At 51.3% G+C, this 18,549-nt stretch overlaps 1 protein-coding gene across 1 annotated transcript; it reads right to left on the reverse strand.

Moving 5' to 3' along the window:
• Positions 1 to 1,184: 1,184 nt before the first annotated feature.
• On the reverse strand, positions 1,185 to 16,691 carry CACNG6 (calcium voltage-gated channel auxiliary subunit gamma 6). Its single transcript, XM_012770844.3, has 4 exons — positions 15,361 to 16,691; positions 11,373 to 11,447; positions 9,691 to 9,828; positions 1,185 to 1,651 (listed from the first exon to the last, which is right to left on the reverse strand). Exons 1-4 carry the CDS (start codon positions 15,689 to 15,691, stop codon positions 1,413 to 1,415), a joined length of 783 nt encoding a protein of 260 aa, XP_012626298.1. The 5' UTR covers positions 15,692 to 16,691; the 3' UTR covers positions 1,185 to 1,412.
• Between the last annotated feature and the right edge of the window lie 1,858 nt (positions 16,692 to 18,549).

The following is an 18,549-nucleotide window of genomic DNA, read 5'->3' on the forward strand; positions in this document are numbered from 1 at the left end:
GCCTCCCGAGTAGCTGGGACTACAGGCATGCGCCACCATGCCCGGCTAATTTTTTCTATATATTTTCAGTGGGCGAATTTATTTCTTTCTGTTTTTAGTAGAGACGGGGTCTTGCTCTTGCTCAGGCTGGTCTTGAACTCCTGAGCTCAAGCTATCCGCCCGCCTCGGCCTCCCAAAGTGCTGGGATTACAGGCGTGAGCCACCGCGCCCGGCCCCACAATGGCTTTTAATGACCATGGTTTTCTTCAGTCTCCCCAAGGAAATCTAAGCTTTTTCTTCCATGAACCTCAAACTGCGTCCAGCCTCCACCTGTTACTCGGTTCCGAAGCCACCTTCACATTTTCAGGCATCGGTCACAGCAGGGCCTCACTGCCAGGTACGGATCTGCGTCGGTTTGCTGGGGCTGCCGTAACACGGTCCCGCAGCCGGGCGCTGCGACAACAGGAATCTGCTTTTCCATAGGCGGGAATTCGAGATGCGGGTGCGGGCAGGGCTGGCTCCTTCCAGGGCTGAGGGAGAATCTGTCCCGCCTCTCTCCTGGGTTTGCAGGCTGCCTCTTCTCCCCGTGCCTTCCCATCATCTCCCCTCGAGGCGTGTCTGTCTCTGTCCAAATGCCCCCTTCTCACAAGGACACCAGGCATACTGGATTAGGGGTCACCCTAAAGATGTCATTTTAACTCCATTACTTTTGTAAAGACCCTGTCTCCAAATAAGGGCACATTCTGAGGTCCTGGGAGTCAGGACTCCAACATGTATTTTTTTGTTGGGGCGGGGGGAGATGAAACTCAGCCCTTAACAACACCTGTATTCTATACAGCCTGTCGTGTTTCCCATGCTCTCGGCCATGCTCTATGGGCCCGTGTACATGTGACAAGTAGCCATGTTTCCGGAACGGACGTGGAGTCTCTGTCTCCCACTCCAGAGCGCACCATCAGACACATCACAAATGAACTCTAACCCAAAGTTGTCAAGTTTCCAAACCTTTAATCCCAAATCAGATCACAGCCAGGTCAGACCCTGAGATTTTTCCCTATTTCCCCACCCGCCCCCAGCTGCAGATGCGTCCTGAGAAGTCTATGCAGACCCAGAGAAGAAGGGCCCCCAGCTCCCTCCCAAGGCCCCCTGACCACGTCCCCACACCCTAGTTACCCATCAGGTCCCGCCGGCCCTCCCAGGGACCCTCGTTTGCAAAAACCCTCTTCCCAGCCCTCCCCCAAGTGCCCCCAATGCAGCCACCAAGAACCCTGTATTTACAGAGGAGCGCAGGAGGGGAGGAGGCAGGGTCAGTGGAAGCCACGTGGCCCCTGAGCGGGGAGAACAGTTTCTCTGGGAGATGGGGCAAGAGATTTTGGGATTTTGGAGGCTGTAAGGGTTTGGCAGTTGCTCAGAGGAAAGGAAGTTCACTGGTGGCTCTAGGCGGCTTGGTGACCCCGCTTGCGACAGAGTGACCCCCAGGGCCAGGAAGGCAGGGAGAGCCCCAGAAAGCAGCCGGCTCCCAGCAGCAGGACCACGCTGGCCCCCAAGCCGCAGCCCAGGGACCAGGAGTACTCGTAGGCCAGGGCCGGCGCCGGGGGAGGCTCGGGGCCGACTCTCTGCAGCAGTGCTCGCACGGAGTGCCGGAACACCTCCAGGCTCACCAAGAGCAGCAGGCCTGCGGGAGAGAGGACAGGGTGGCGCTCAGGGCCCTGGGGAACCCCCAAAACACTCCTTTGCACGCTTGCTTGCTCCCGCGAGAAGCCTGGGAGAGCCCCGACACCCTCCCACTCACGCATTCAACAAACACTCGACGCCTGCTGGATGGCAGGCACCATTTTCGAAGCTGGAGATAAAGAAGGAAACAAGACACAAATTCACAGAGAAAGAAAGAACGGTGGCTGCCAAGGGAAGAAGGGAAGGGGAGTCGGTGTCTCATGGCACACAATTTCAGCTGGGCAGATGAGCAGCTCTGGAGAGGGAGGTGGTGATGGCCACGTGACCGTGTGAACGTGCGGAATGCCGCAGACGTGCGCACTCGCAAACGGTCAAAAGGCAGACACAGAATTACAGCCGGATGGGAAGAACGAATCCTGGTGTTCTGGTATTCCACAGGGCGGAGAATATGGGTAAGTATAACTTGGTGTGTGTTTTCAAAAAGCTACAGTAGGCCAGGCACAAGGGCTCACGCCTGTAATCCCAGCACTTTGGGAGGCCAAGGAGGGAGGATTGCTTGAGGCCAGGAGTTCAAGACCAGCCTGAGCAAGAGCAAGACCCCCATCTCTACAAAAAATAGAAAAATTAGCCGGGTGTGGTGGTGCTCGTCTATAGTCCCAGCTACCGGGGAGGCTGAGGCAGGAGGATCGCTTGACCCAGGAGTTCGAGGTTGCAATGAGCTATGATCACATCACTGCACTCTAGCTTGGGTGACAGAGCAAAACCCTGCCTCAAAACAAACAAAAAGCTAGAGGAGTGGATTTCGAATGTTCACAACACAAAGAAATGATTGTCAATTACCCTGATTTGATCATTATACATTGTATATACGTGTATCAAAATATCACTCTATATCCCATAAGCACGTAGAATTATTATGTGTCAACTAATGATAAAAGAGGGAAAATGGTAAATTTTATGTTTGGCATATTTTCCCACAATTTTTTTTAAAAAGCAAACAGAGGACTCAAGAAACACAAAATTCAAATTAAGACTCCATAGAAGTTTCCTTTTAAAAGAGAAGAGGTGGCCAGATGCAGTGGCTCACGCCTGTAATCCTAGCACTCTGGGAGGCCAAGGCAGGAGGATCACTCAAGGTCAGGAGTTCAAAACCAGCCTGAGCAAGAGTGAGACCCTATCTCTACTAAAAAAATAGAAAGAAATTAATTGGCCAACTAAAACATATAGAAAAATTTAGCCAGGCATGATGTCGCATGCCTGTAGTCCCAGCTACTGGGGAGGCTGAGGCAGGAGGATTGCTTGAGCCCAGGAGTTTGAGGTTGCTGTGAGCTAGACTGACGCCACAGCACTCTAGCCCGGGCAACAGAGTGAGACTCTGTCTCAAAAAAATAAAAAGAAAAGAAAAGAAAGTAAAAAAAGCAGAGGTGGTGGTGGGAGGGTCACAAAATGAAAAGAAAGTCAATTTGTAATGCAATTTGATTTTTAACACATTAACTGCCATGCGAGTTGTATTGAACTCATGCTAGTTTTGAGCTTGGAGCCTCGGGAAGTATATGTAATCACATCTCTTCACCTTGGGAGCCAAGAACTATTTTTCAAGTTGCATATAACTCACACACAGAGAACAATAAAAAATAACACATTTTTTCATTAAATTTGAAAGGATCATTTTGTTTTTATTCTACTTTCATAATAAAACACCATGGCCCCAAGGAAAAAAATTTTTTCTAGTGTGGCAGTCAATTGTTAAAAAAAAAAAAAAAAAAAAAAAAAAACAGCAAAAAGAAAAAGAAGGAACAAGATAGAGAAAGCCCCTACCCTCACAGAGATTATATTCCACTTAGAAAAGACAGATGGTCAACACATAAAACCAAGGCTTGCAAGACTCAAATGCCTACAGGGGGCGATGAGAAACACAAATAAGTACATGAAACACACAAGTGTGGTGGCAACAATGACAAACAGAAGCCAAACTCAGCTTCAGGCACCTGCAGCCCTTCAGAAATAGGGACCTAATTTGCCTCATCTTATTTCTCACGAATAGCCAGAATTGCTTAAACGATGATTGCTTTTATGGGAATTCGCCCAACCTTATATGTTGGCGCAGAGCAATCTTTTACACCCTGCCCGCCAGACAAAGCACGTCTCCTGGCCCTCTCTAGCCTGCAGGCTGCAGGTTGCAACTTCCAGAGTAAACAAAAGAGGAGACAAGGTAACTTCAGGGAGTGATACAGGACAGGAAGGAAACAAAAACAGAGAGAGTGACACTCAGGGGTGCAGTGGGGCTCAGTGCCCCTAAGCCAAGACCTAAAGGAGCAGAAGGAGCCAGCCATGCACAAAACTAAGCAACAGCTACTACAAGCAGAAGGATTGGCTGATGCAAAGGCCCTGTGGCAGGATGCAGCAGAGTGTGTTTGAGGAAAAGAAAGAAGGTCAGTGTGTCTGGAGCAAAGTGCGTTGGGGTGGGGAGAGAGGAGGTAAATGGAATGGCAGAGATGGGCGGGAGTCAGTTCATGCAGGACCATCTGAGGGATCCCAGCTGCCTCCCCTCTCCGGCCCTGGAGTCCAGCCTCAACCTCCGTTCCTGACCCTCCTTCCCTGCACCCCAATTCCCCTGTGGTGTGTCAATCAGGGGTCTGGAGATTGCAGCCTGGGCGTAGTGGTTCAACAGCCCCTCCATGAGCCCTTTTTTGCTCCATGCAGCTCAGCATTACAGACAAGCGGAGGCGCCACCCAGTCCCCTTCCTTCTTCCGCTAATTCCTGCGTTCTTTCATTCCCTCGACAGATCTCCATCAAGCTCTCATCACAAAATAAATACAAACAAGACTAGCAAAGTCCCTGTCCTTCTAGAGTTGCATTCCAGAAGGGGAGATGGACAGCGACCAGTTAAATGCATTGCTGTCAGCTGAACTGTGTCCCCCTCCCAAAAGTGCATGGGTTGGGGTCCTGACCCCACAGTGCCTCGGGATGTGACTCTTTGGAGGTAGGGTCTTGAAAGGGATAATTAAGTTAAAGTGAGGTCAGCAGAGTGGACCCTAATCCAATACGACTGGTGTCCTTATAAGAGAAGGAAATTTGGACACAGACGTGAACAGAGGGACACAGGGAGAAGGCGGCCATCTGCAAGCCAAGGAGGGAGACCTCAGAAGAAACCAGCCCAGGTGACTCCTTGGTCTTGGACTTGCGACCTCCAGAACTTTGCAGAAATCAGTTTCTGTTGTTCGAGCCACCCGGCCTATGGTGCTTTGTTACAGCAGGCCTAGCAGACTAACACAGACCTAAATATAGTAGGAATTTAGTGGCTTTGACCTGGGGAGGAACCATGATCTGATTTACAATTTACAAGCAGCACTTGAGCTGCTCCGTGGAGAATTGACTTGAGGAGGGTAAGAGGAGAAGCACAGAGAACGGTCAGGAGGCCACAGAAGTTATCTCAGGGAAATAGGGTGGTGGCCTGGATCAGGGTGATGGTGGAAATGGCGGGAAACGTTGCATTCAAAATATATGTTGACGGTAGCACCAGCAGGATTCGCTGGCAGAATGGTGTGAGGTGTAAAGACAACAGAGGGACCAAGGATGACTTCTAGATTTTCGGTCTAAGCTGTGAGTCAGCAAACTGTAGCCTACGGGCCACATAGTGGGTATTTACAGTTTTACGGGCCATATGGTCTGTCACAACCACTCGGCTCTGTAGTGTGAAAGCAGCCATAGACGATACGTAAATGAATGGAGTGGCTGTAGGCCAATGAAACCTTATTTTGGGACACTGAATTTTGAATTTCATGTAATTTTCATATGTTCTGAAATAGTATTCCTTTGATTCCCCCCCCCAACCATTTAGCTCACAGCTGAACAAAAACAAGAGGCAGTGGGATGCTGACCCCTGGCCTTGAAGCATTAGCGTGGTGGCAAGAGTCTAACCACACGCCTTTATATCTCAACGCTTCCCCTCCACCTTATGGGGCGGGAATCACCGTGATCCCCACTGTGCATACGGGAAAGCGGAAGCCTGGACTAGTGGAGCTTGGGTCTGAGCCCAGCCAGGTCCACGCCGTACACTATTTTCTTAGCCACGCCAGGATACCTCCTCCGTGATCCAGCCTGGCTTCCTCACTGTGATCTAAAAAGACACATGCCCCTGCCTGCTTCTTCAGCCTCCTCTCAAGCTGCTCTGCCCACGCTCTAGCAAAGCGGAGTAGGACTTCTTTAAAGTCCCTCCATGCACCAGATTCTTTCAAGACTGAAGACCATTTGGCTGTGTGGAAGAATTTTCTGCTTACCCCTCCCTGAGCCTACCTTATGCATCCTCACTCTGCACATCTCTGCTTAGACGGTGGGTTTTCAGAGAAGCCCTCCCTGACCACTGCCACTTAAGTCTACACGGGCTATATTTTTCTCATACTCTTTATCTTTGTTTTGGGTTTGTAAAGACCTAGGGTACAGCAATACTCTTTACCTCTTATTTATAGCATTCACCACAGTTGGTAGTTTTTAATATAAATATTGATTTATATGAGTATTGATCCTTTATCTCACTTCTGTCTTCCCACACTGGACTAAAAATCCATGAGGGCAGCAAACTTGTCTGTCTCATAGCTCTAAAACATAGAAGGACACCTGATATTACAAGGAGAGACACAATATAACCTGAATATGTCCCTTTATCTAGGGAGACCTCAAAAAAGCCCAACCTGCCCCCATCCCTGACACCCAGCATAACCACAGTAATTTCAGCCTCAGATCCACACTGACTCTCATTTCATTGCACCATCTGCAGAACATGTTCATGCCCAAGACTTCCATTAAACACTTCTACATCAACACCTTCCTGTGCACCCCAGGAATAATGCAGGTGTGAGTTCAATAATAACTTCAGCACCAACTTTCTACCAAGCTATAAATTCCATGAGAATAGGTGTCATCTTATCTTATTCTCATTCTATCCCCAGTGGTACCTACCTAGCACAACATTCAGCAATTGCTAGATATTAAAGGAATATTTGTGAAATGAATGGATGTATGAGCAGATGGATAAATAGATGGTTGGAGGGAAGGAAGAAGGAAGAGAAACAGGATGGAAAAGAAAGAAAATGAGAGGAAGGGGGAGGGGAGGAGGGAAGAAACAGCTGGATCAATGGAAGGATAAATGAATGGAGGCACTTGATACATGGATACTTGGATCAGTGAGTTCTTGCATATGAGATTTAAGCCCAGATATACAAAGGTTTCTTTTTTTATATTACACAGTTTTTAAGAAGTTGGAACTCCAACCAGATCTTTTTGATTCCCTGTTGATTTCACCAGGCCATCTTTTGCACCAGTAACCCTGTCACTCTCCACGGAACTGTTTCAAGCTTAGTTATCCAGACGTTGACATTTTCAATGTCGCCTCCTCAGAGAGCCCCTAACTCCCTGCAGTAAATCAAATGCTCTCATTGTACACTCTCATGGAATGCCACTATTCCTTCACAGCACTTTCTGCAGTTTGTAATTGTGAGATTATTTGTATTAGTTCTGGGTCCTTAATCAGATGATAATCTCCATGAGGCACATTCTGTCTTATATGCTCTTATAATATCACAAATATGTATACAGACAGTCAGCCTTCTGTATCTGAGGGTTACATATCCAAGGATTCAACCAACCACGGATCAAAATATTTTTAAAAAGGATGGTTGCATTTGTGCACAGACTTTTTCTCTTATTATTATTTCCTAAATAAAACTATTTACATAGCATTTACATTATGTTAGGTATTATAAGCAAGCTAGAGGTGATTATAGCACATGAATGGATGCACATAGGTTCTATGCAAATAATACGCCATTTTATATGAGGGACTTGGCATAGGTTTTGGCATCTGTGGGGAGTCCTAGAACCAATCTTCTATGGATACCTAAGGAAGACTGTGGCGACATGGGTGTGCTTCAGTGAACTAAATGAATTGATGAATAAATAAATAAAATGAAAGGGGATGACTGGATCTTTCTACCTTTATCTGGGGGGAGGTCTCTAAGGCAACAAAACATCGATAAGAATGACGTCATTGTTACTTTCCACTCGTGTCTGCTTCTGAACACCCAGCTTGTCTCTCTGGCTTCATCTTGCATCAGGCCTCGACCTCACTTATTAATCAAAGCCACCATATACACTTACACAGCTTTGCTTTGCTTTAGACTCGAATCTGTATTCTTTTCCTCCAACTTGTGAAGGCTTTTACAGTCTTTGTACATGCTATGTCATCACCACCATCATAACCAATATCACCATCATCACCACCCTCACCACCTCCACCATTCCCAACATCACTGCCCGTGTCACCACCACATCATAACCAATATCACCACCACCACCATCATCATCACCACCACCCTCACCACCTCCATCAACATCACCTGTTGCCACCACAATGGTCACCACCATGCTTCACATAATTCCTATTTATCCTTCAATTATCAGTATAAGTGACACTTTCTTGGGGAGTTTCTCTGACACACACTCCCACCACAGTGTGGACCTTTAATATACATTCTCATAACTCTCATCACAATTAAAGTTGAATTATTATTTGTATAATTATTGGTTACAGTCTACCTCTGGCTCTGTGAGTGTATACAAAGTGTCTCTCTTATTTAGTTTTGTATTTCTAGTCCTTACCAGACTACCTGGAACATAGTAGGTACTCATAATACACAAAGAATAAAGAAATGAAGTTTATATAATTAACAAATTTTCCAATAAGGAAACCAAAGCCCAGAAAATAAAGGGAACCTTCCTAAGGTCACCTGGTGATACAGGGCACAGCCTAGGCTAGAACTTAGACCACTCAGTTAAGCATTCTTTCCATCTCAAAGATTCCACAAAAACATAGTTTCAAAAATGCAATGATGAGGTGAGGTGATGAGACATACTTTGGAAGAAGAAGATCAACTTTTTTTTTTTGAGACAGAGTCTCACTTTGTTGTCCAGGCTAGAGTGAGTGCCGTGGCTTCAGCCTCGCTCACAGCAACCTCAAACTCCTGGGCTCGAGCGATCCTTCTGCCTCAGCCTCCCAAGTAGCTGGGACTACAGGCATGCGCCACCATGCCCGGCTAATTTTTTTTATATACATATCAGTTGGCCAATTAATTTCTTTCTATTTATAGTAGAGACGGGGTCTCGCTCTTGCTCAGGCTGGTTTTGAACTCTTGACCTTGAGCAATCCGCCCGCCTCGGCCTCCCAGAGAGCTAGGATTACAGGCGTGAGCCACCGCGCCCGGCAAGAAGATCAACTTTTAAGTCCCACATGCGCCACATGTGCCATCATTAATTGTGTTGCCATGAGTATTGCACCTGACTTCTCTGAGCCTTAATTTTCTTATCTATAAAATGGAGGATAGCAATCCATACCTTAGTAGCACTGTTGTAAGGATTTGAACTGGATTTACAATCAATTGAAGTTTTTACTGTTATTGAGGACTACATTTCAGAAGATGTATCATTTTATTTGAACCTTCAACTCCAAGAATACAACAGTCCTTGCAGACCTCACATATCAAATCTAAAAGAGTATTTGGAGGCCATCCAATTCTGAGCCAAGAAAAGAGCTCAGAACTCTCCCATCTTTGAGCCTACCCTTTGGGCTTCCCTGTCCTCTCAACATGAAATAACATTAGAAACCCCTCCTTCTCTCCCATAATGTGACAGCATTTAGGTTCTCCAGGTCCAAATCTAAAAGAGTGTTTGGAGAGCCTCCAATTCCCAGACAACATTAAGGCTTAGAATTCTCCCATCTTTGAGCCTACTATAGCGCTTGGACGTCCTCCTAATTCCCAGCATGCAACAGTACTTGGAGATTCTACCTCCCAGCATGCAACAGTGCTTGGAGCCCCCAGCTTGCAATGACACATAGAGATCCCATCTCCCAGCATGCAATAGTGCTTGGAGCTCCCACTCCCAGCTTGCAATGGTGCATAGAGATCCCATCTCCCAGCATGCAATAGTGCCTGGAGATACTCCCAGCATGCTCTGTCCTCAGCCTCCAGGCTCTCAACCCTCACCTGAGAGGCCAAAGCAGACAGCTCCAACTCGGAGCAGGAACTCTGCACCTTTGCTGAGCACCATGATGACAGAGAGGCATCCCAAGGCCATGACTGCCAGGCTCAGCACTGCTATCACTGCAGCTGCCAGATTCACTTCTGTAAGGGGGGAGAGGGAAGAAGCAGAGCACGTGGGATGTAGGGAATGGAGAGGACTCATCCATAGGGACTCAGAACCAGGAAGATGTACAATTCAGGACTGGAGAGGAATGAATATTCAAACAGAAGAGCACTCAGCCCAACATATTACTTATACTGTTTAAGGAACTAAGACTCAGAGAGGGTCAGTTATTTACCTAAGGATACAGAGAAAAAGGGGACAAAGCCAGAATTAGAAAGAGACGGAAATTACTAATCATTACTTATGATCTGGTCACCATTCGTTCATAGGTGAGGAAACTGAGGCAGCGGGGTGTGTGGGAGACAATGGCAAAGGTGGTGTGTTATAGTGGAATGATCCAAGTCAGAATCCTCCCCAGCCACTTCCTAGTTGGAAGATTCTGGTAGTGTCACTGAATGCTTTCAGCCTCAGTTTCCTCCTCTGGAAAATCAGGAATGAAATCTCTATCCGATTGGGCTGTTGTAAGGATTAGAAATCACATAGGTGAAGTGGGTGCCCAGTGCAGTGCTTGGCACATGGTAGGTGTTCCATACATGTGCACCAGGATGATTTCCCTACCCCAGAGGCACATGGTGGCTGGCCCAACCTCACACAGCACAAAGACAAGAGAGAAAGGAGAAGGCCAAGAACCACCCTCTATTGAAGACCCACTACGTGCCAGGCTCCACACTGGGTGTTTTAGCTGCGTCATCTCATTAAATCTTTACAAAGACCAGATAAGATTCATGACATGATCACAGTGCCTTTACTGGTGGGGACGCAGAGACACTGGGGTGATGGCGAGTCTTGTGGTTAGAGTCGAAAGGGCAAAGTCTTCACAGCTGCACTGTCCCATACAGTAGCCACTGGCCACATGTGGCCACTTAATTCTAAATTGGTTTAAATTAAACAAAATTTAAAACTCAGTTCCTTCAACACACCAGCCATACTCCAAGTGCTCAGTGGCCAGTGGCTACCACATGGATCAGGGCAGATGTAGAACATTTCCATTTTCACAGAAGAGTCTATGGGAAAGCTCTGCTTTAGAGTCAGAATTATTTGAGTTTGAATCCTGCTCCTGTCTCCACCACTTCTTGGGAAAAATTGTTTGAACCATTCTGGACTTCCATTTTCTCATCTGGAAGATGAAGATAAAGCCCCTGCCCTGCAGGGTTATGGAAAAGACTGGAGAGCTTACAAATGAAACCCCAGTGTTGTGCTTTGCATGTCAGATGGTAACATGCTGTCCACAGAGAAGGGCAGTGACTTGCCCAAGGTTACAGCATGTGGCACAGACAGACCTAGGGGTGAGAGTGTCGGGCACAGGGCTTCCGAGAGCCATGTCCCCATCGTGATTTTCCTGCCACCACTCCCCAGAGAAGGGACATCTGCTGATTACAGAAGCCAAGCTCATCCCGGCAGAGGAAGGGACGGTGCACTTCTCTAGGACCGCACTCACTTCTCTAGCGTGGAAGAACTCACTTCTCTAGCGTGGTCAGCATGCCCTCCACCCCTCGCCCACCACACGCTGGAAAATTCTCACCTTTCTTTGTGGTTCTCTGGAAGATGCGTGCGTTCTCCCCCGTGGTGAAGAATTTAAAATAGGTGCAGTTTGCTTCTGTGAGAACAGAAAACAGAAAAGAGGAGGTGATGACATGAGATCCCTTGTGTAAGCTCAGGGCCAGACACTTAGCATGGCTCACAAGGACCTAAAACTAGGACGTCAGCACCCCGGATATGCAGAGGAGAAAAATGATGCTCATGGATGGAAAAGCCACCGGCTGCCACACCACCACCCACGAGCTGGGATTCCAACCCGGAACTGTGAGGTCCAGATGCGTGGCCTTGAGTGGGCCCTTAACCTCTCTGGGCCTCTGATTCTTCCCCGTTAAAATGAGATAATGATATTGTTCCTGGCTCCTTCATATGGGGGGTCAAGTGGGATTAGAAATGGATAATCACTTGATACAACAAAGGACACCAAGATACAAGAAACAGGGCTAGGAGGCTCAGAAAAGATTCCCACCTCAAAACGGACTCCTATCTAGAACACACAAAGAGCACTTGCAGATTAGCAAAAAGATAGGGGTGACTCAACTGAAAAACGGGCAAAGAGTAAGTGGAAATTCAGAGAAGAGAAAGTCTGGGTAGCCCCCAAGTACATGAAGAGATGTTCCACTTCACCAGGGATGACAGAAATGCAACTTAAATCAGCAGGGAGGTACCACTTCTGATAAATTAGGTTGGCAAATATTAAAAGGGTAGTACCAAGCATTTGGAAGGATAAGAGGAAACATCTGGCAGTGTAAACCAGTATTAGTCTTTTTGGAAGGGACACTGAGATATTTTATGAAACGACCCCATGACTCAACAATTTCACTCCTGGGCATACATCTGGGGGAAAAACCACATACAGGAACATATATGTAAATGTTCCCTGCAGCACTGTTTATAAATAACGGGGAGTCAAAATCAACTTAGGTGCCCATCTTTTGTGGTGGGTACTCCCTGTGAAAACCTCCCCAGCACATAAAAGCCATGAACTAGAAGAACATAAAACAAGGCGAGAGATTTGAGGAACACAGTGTTGAGCAATAATAATAACAATACTAATAATGTAATGAAAAATTCAAGAAAAGACAAGGTGGCAAGAGGAAAAAATTCAAAAACAGGACAAAACCTATAGCATGGTCTCATGTATATAAAACACATACATATAATACTATATATTTGCCAAGTCAAAACACAAATCCATGAATATGTATTGAACATATCAAAGAAATGAGTTAGGAAATAATGAAAAAAATAACATGAAACGAAGCACAAGCAGGATTTTATAAAGGCTGATAATGATTTTGTGACATGAACTGATGCATATGATTCATTCAACTTTACGTACTTGAGGTCCAAGAGCCTCAGAATTCACCTAGTCCAACCTACTATCCTATTCTAAAGAGGGGGAAACTGAGGCACAGAAAGAGGGGGGAAAAAGGGGTAGAGAACAAAAGATATAAAGAAAAATACGAGAGGCACCAGGCAGTTGGAGAAGTGGAAAAGAAACTGTCCAAGTTGGAAGAGGACATTCAGGGAAAGAGATAAATCCGTGAGCCAGGTGAGGTGGTGTGGCACACTCCACCTGCTACCTAGAGGGAAGGGGCGGGGAGCGAGATGTCCGGCCAGGAGTACTGGCAGGTGTAAGCTCAGTAACTGCAGCAGCAAGAGGCAAAGGATGCTCAGTGTCACAAAGCTAAGGATGAGGATGCTCTTTGCAGCAGTCAGTGGAGAAAACATGGTCCCCTTCCACGAGGGAAGTGTGAAAAGCCCCTTCTGGGACAGTGTGGGGTCCCATAGGGGACATCCCATTTTGGCTACTAATGATTTAGGACATCCTGTCTCTTGACCCCCGAAGGATACGTCATATCCCGGCTGGAAAAGTACAGGGTATGCATCACCCCCCTTGCAGCCAAGAGAGATAGGGACTCTCTGAGGGTCTGGGGTTGTGGGATGATGGTAACAGCCCTGAAAGAAGACTGAAGTCCTTTCTGACCGATAGAGGGGATAGCAAGGGATGTGAAGGACCCCATACTATGCAGTGAGGTGGGATGGACATTCCCTCCAGGGCAGCAAGGACCTTTGGGACCTCTTTATGGACTAGTGAGATGAGATATAATGTAGTTGTTAAGAACAGAGACAACTGGGGTTCAAATCCCACATCACTAGCCTGGGTGCATAGACTGAGCGACTGAAATTTCTTTTTCCTCATTCTTCTCTTGTGTAGAATGGGGGTGATAATAACTATTCATGGGGTTTCTATGATGGTAAATTAGTTAATGCATGTAAAGTATTTAGAACAGAACCTAGCACTACATAAGCACCTAATATTTTTATTACCAGGGCATCTATTTTGCAGAAGTTTGGGATCATCCTGTTTGGGATCCTGAGGGGCAAAAGGTAGTCCATCTGCAGAAGTGAAGTGTTTAAGACAGCCCATCTGTGGGTAGCTCAGACAGCAAGGGGTGCCTGGCATTGTTCGTGTCACCAAGGGCTTGGAACATCCTATCTGGGGAACTATGGATATAAGATTTCACACCTGGAGAAGTGAAGGACGGGAAACCCCATCTGGAGCCCAGAAAGATAGGAGATATTCTCTGGGGGGCACTGAAGATTATGGGACATTCTTTGGAGAGTAAAGAGTGTGAGAGATCTCATATGGGTGATCAAATATATGACAGCCGGAATGGGCTCTGAGGAGTGTCAGATACTTCCCTTGGGTCAGTAGAGGTAGAATGAGGTTTCATCCAGTTCCCAAGGGGTATAGAATGTCCCACTGGTGTAAGTACAAGGCATGGCATGTCCTGTCAGAGAGGACATATGTCTGCCCTGGGACGTCGGGAGATGTCTGGCGAGAGCTTCATTTGGTGGCATCAGTGGGTGGGGACCAGGCATAGATTCTACTTATGGGTGGGCTGTGCCCCCAGGGCTCACAGGATAGGAGTGCAGGCTGCGTCCAGGGTGGGAAGAGCAAGCTGACACCAGGAGCCCAGACTGTCTCTCTAGGGGCACAGGCTGTCTGTGGGCACAGGCACAGGGGCACAGGCTGCCTCAGCGGGTGCAGGCATTTCTGGAGGATGCAGCCTGTCTGGTGCGGGTACACGCTGTCTGAGGGTACCAGCTGTGTCTGGAATAACCAGCTGGGTCTGGGGACACAGGCAAGGTTTATCTAGGGACATGGGCTCTGTGGAGCTACGGGCTGCTCTAGGGGCCCCAGTAATGCCTGGGAACACTGGCTGTGTTGGAAGCAGGGTTTTTTTTTGGGGGGGGGGTTGTCATAGAATGATCTGGAAGCATAGACTGGTCTGGGGGTACAGGTTGGTCTGGGGGCAGAGGCTAAAACTGAGGACACAGATTGGTCTAGGGGTACAGGATGGTTGGGGGGCACAGGATAGTCTTGGGGCCCAGGCTGTCTTTGGCAGCACAGAACAGTTGAGGGATACAGACTGGCCTAAAGTCACAGCCTGGCCGGGGGCACAGGCTGGTCTCGGGGTGCAGGAAGGCCTGGGAGTACAAGCTAGTCTGGGGCTCAGGCTGGTCTCGGGGTGCAGGAAGGCCTGGGAGTACAAGCTAGTCTGAGGCTCAGGCTGGCCTGGGGGCATAGCCATAGCTGGGCAGAGGCCATAGCTCGAGGACAAGTTCTAGGGCACAGTTTACATGGAAGCTCAGGTTTTCTGGGGCCACAGGCTGTAGCTGGGGGTACAGGCTGGTCTTAGGGTATAGGCTGTAGCCGGAAGACAAGCTCTAAGGCACAGGTTCTCCGGGGCAGGCCACTTAGGGACATAGGCCATGTCTGGGGGCTCCCTCTCTCTCTCTGTCACTTTCTGGGAGCAGAGTTGCCGTGGGCGAACGCTCTTTCTGGGGATGCCAGCTCTCTCCTGGGGGCTCAGGCTTTCTCTGGGGGCACCGGCTGTTTCTGGGGCCCCTCTCTCACACACTGTCTGCGGGACCAAGCCCTGGATGGGGCGGCGGCTTCTCACCTCCGGGCAGGTCCGCGGGGCCGCAGGTCTCCCTGCCGGCGCGCACGTCCGCCTGCCACAGTCGCTTGGTGCACACCTTCCACAGCCCCAGGTGCGCGGCGTCGCACACGGCGCTGCCGTTGGCCCTGTAGGTGTTGAGTTCCACCCAGAACTCGGTGCCCACGGACAGCACCGCCAGCGTGGCGCCCACGGCGGCCAGCAGCGACGCCAGCTTGATCTTGCCCTCGCGCTCGGGCGTCAGCCCGGCCCCCTGCTGCCCGCGAGCCCGCCGCAGGCCCGCGGCCTCCCGCCGCCGGCTCTCCTCTTGCATGAAGAAGTTGGACCACATCATCGTCCCGACCTCCGACGGGGCGCGGGGCAGGGTCGCAGGAGGCGGAGCGAGCGGGGTCTCGGGGCGGGGCGGGGAGCGGCCTGGGGTCCGGAGCGGGCAGGGCTGCGTCTCCCCGGGTGATTAAGCAGGAAGACGCCAGTCCGCCCGGGAACCTCAGCTGGGAAAGTCGGTGTCGCCTCTGGGATTTAGAGAAGACAAAACCAGATCCCCGAGCTGGGTACGCCTGAGGTTCAGAGGAGGGCCTGGCGTGCCCTCAAGAACTCAGCAAAGAAGAGCAAGGCCCCCCTCAAGCCCGGAGGTAGAGCCTGGGTCCCCAGAGCGGCCCTGGGGGCTCTGGAGGCAGAACAGGCTCCCGCCAAGCCCTGAGGGGCTGCCCCAGGTCCCGCCGGGAGGATAAACAAAAAGGAAACTGGCTTTCTTCAGGGAAGGGGTCGGAACACCCCACGAAGGCTCAGAGTTTGGGGTGCCCAGGAAGGGGACTTGAGTTTGAAAGGAGACCTGGGTTGGGTTCCTTTAGGCTCAGTTTGAGGAAAGAGAACTCGGGTCCCCTCTGGGATTCAGTAAAGGAAAACCGGGGTCCCCCAGAGGAGCTCAGAAGGAGGGCAGACTTCTCCCGTCTCAGGGAGCCGGTGGATCCCAGCCTTCACAGCAGGGGATCGGGAGAGTCCTGGCGGGGGTTCAGGGGAGCCCTGGGGCCCGGCTGGAGTTCAGGAAAAGGGGTTGGGGGCCTCCCTAGCCATTCAGACCAGAGATCAGAGAAGGCCACTAGGAAGGTTGAGTGGCACAGTGGAGTCCAGGAAAGGAGGCCGAGTAGCCCCTACGGCTCGGAAGAGGGCCTGGAGCCCCCACGGGGTCTCAGACCAAGGGACACAAAGTACTCCCAGAGTTCAAAGGACAACTAGGACCAGAAAGGGACTTTGAGTCCCTTCAGGATCACTCTTCCCCCTCCCCCGGGCTCCCAGGGCCTGCCCGGGCCGGACAGCTCCAGGCTCAGCTCGAGGCCGGGCCCTCCCCTCGGGCCTCCCACCCCGGCGTCCTGGGCAGGGGCCCCTCTCGCTCCCCTGCCTCCGCGCCGCGCCGCCCCCAGCTCCGCGACGCCTCCGAACCGTGCGGCTCTGCTCGCCAGCCCGCTCGCCCGCCGGCCTGGCCCTCCGCGCTCCGGCCTCGCCCCTCCGCCCACCCCTTCGCCCTCCCGGGCTATTTCGGGCTCGACCCGTAAATAACACCCGCACCTGTCGCCTGTCGCCTGTTGCCATAGGGATCCCGGGTATTTTAAGAGGACAAGAGGGGAGGAAGGAGGCCGCCCGGGGAGGAGGGGCTGGGGCTTGGGCCTGAAAAGGGCTGAGCTGAGGGGACTTTCCTTACGGGGCAAGGGCGGGGCGACAGTCCCAGCTCCAGGATCTCTGGGCGTGCGGGAGAGGGGCGGGTTCCCTGGGAGGAGGGGGCTTGGGCCCGAGCTCCTAGGTCTGAGGGAAGGAGGACCTGGAACCGGGTCTCCTGGGTCTTTACTAAGCAGGGGACTTGGGGGCCTGGACCCCTGGGTCTGAGGGAGGAGGGGCTGGGGACATGGACCCCTGGGTCTGAGGGAGGAAGGGCTGGGGACATGGACCCCTGGGTCTGAGGGAGGAGGGCTGGGGGCCTGGACCCCTGGGTCTGAGGGAGGAGGGGCTGGGGACATGGACCCCTGGGTCTGAGGGAGGAGGGGCTGGGGACATGGACCCCTGGGTCTGAGGGAGGAGGGGCTGGGGCTAGACCCCTGGGTCTGAGGGAGGAGGGGCTGGGGACATGGACCCCTGGATCTGAGGGAGGAGGGGCTGGGGACATGGACCCCTGGATCTGAGGGAGGAGGGGCTGGGGCTGGACCCCTGGGTCTGAGGGAGGAGGGGCTGGGGACATGGACCCCTGGATCTGAGGGAGGAGGGGCTGGGGCTGGACCCCTGGATCTGAGGGAGGAGGGGCTGGGGACATGGACCCCTGGATCTGAGGGAGGAGGGGCTGGGGCTGGACCCCTGGGTCTGAGGGAGGAGGGGCTGGGGACATGGACCCCTGGGTCTGAGGGAGGAGGGGCTGGGGACATGGACCCCAGGGTCTGAGGGAGGAGGGGCTGGGGACATGGACCCCTGGGTCTGAGGGAGGAGGGGCTGGGGACATGGACCCCTGGGTCTGAGGGAGGAGGGGCTGGGGCTGGACCCCTGGGTCTGAGGGAGGAGGGGCTGGGGCTGGACCCCTGGGTCTGAGGGAGGAGGGGCTGGGGCTGGACCCCTGGGTCTGAGGGAGGAGGGCTGGGGACATGGACCCCTGGGTCTGAGGGAGGAGGGGCTGGGGCTGGACCCCCGGTCTGAGGGAGGAGGGGCTGAGGACAGGACCCCTGGGTCTGAGGGAGGAGGGGCTGGACCCTGGGTCTGAGGGAGGAGGGGCTGGGGCTGGACCCTGGGTCTGAGGGAGGAGGGCTGGGGATGGGATTCCTGGGTCTGAGGGAGGAGGGGCTGGGGATGGGATTCCTGGGTCTGAGGGAGGAGGGCTGGGGATGGGATTCCTGGGTCTGAGGGAGGAGGGGCTGGGGATGGGATTCCTGGGTCTGAGGGAGGAGGGCTGGGGATGGGATTCCTGGGTCTGAGGGAGGAGGGGCTGGGGGCCGGACTCCCGGGCCTGGGGGAGGAGCCTGGGACCAGAATCTTGGATTTTGAGGGATAGAAGGACCTATACCCATCTTAGGGTCCTTAGCCCCCCAGGAGGTAGAAAGGGCCCACCCCAGGGAGGGGCTGGCTGTCAGGGACGCCGGAACCAGAACAGCAGTCCTCTTCATCGAGTTTATTAGATGGGGCACCCCCAGGGGACCTTCCATGCAGTTTCAGCTC

This window comes from Microcebus murinus, chromosome 32 (genome assembly GCF_040939455.1).
Source record: "Microcebus murinus isolate Inina chromosome 32, M.murinus_Inina_mat1.0, whole genome shotgun sequence".
Taxonomy (NCBI): domain Eukaryota; kingdom Metazoa; phylum Chordata; class Mammalia; order Primates; family Cheirogaleidae; genus Microcebus; species Microcebus murinus.

What these genes read in the sequence shown, in the direction of transcription:
- CACNG6 (XM_012770844.3), bottom strand. Translation starts at nt 15,691, where the DNA reads ATGATGTGGTCCAACTTCTTCATGCAAGAGGAGAGCCGGCGGCGGGAG. An exon ending in CCCCGCGGACCTGCCCGGAG is followed by an intron (nt 11,448 to 15,360) that starts GTGAGAAGCCGC and finishes CTGTTCTCACAG; the next exon opens with AAGCAAACTGCACCTATTTT. An exon ending in CCAGAGAACCACAAAGAAAG is followed by an intron (nt 9,829 to 11,372) that starts GTGAGAATTTTC and finishes CCCCCCTTACAG; the next exon opens with AAGTGAATCTGGCAGCTGCA.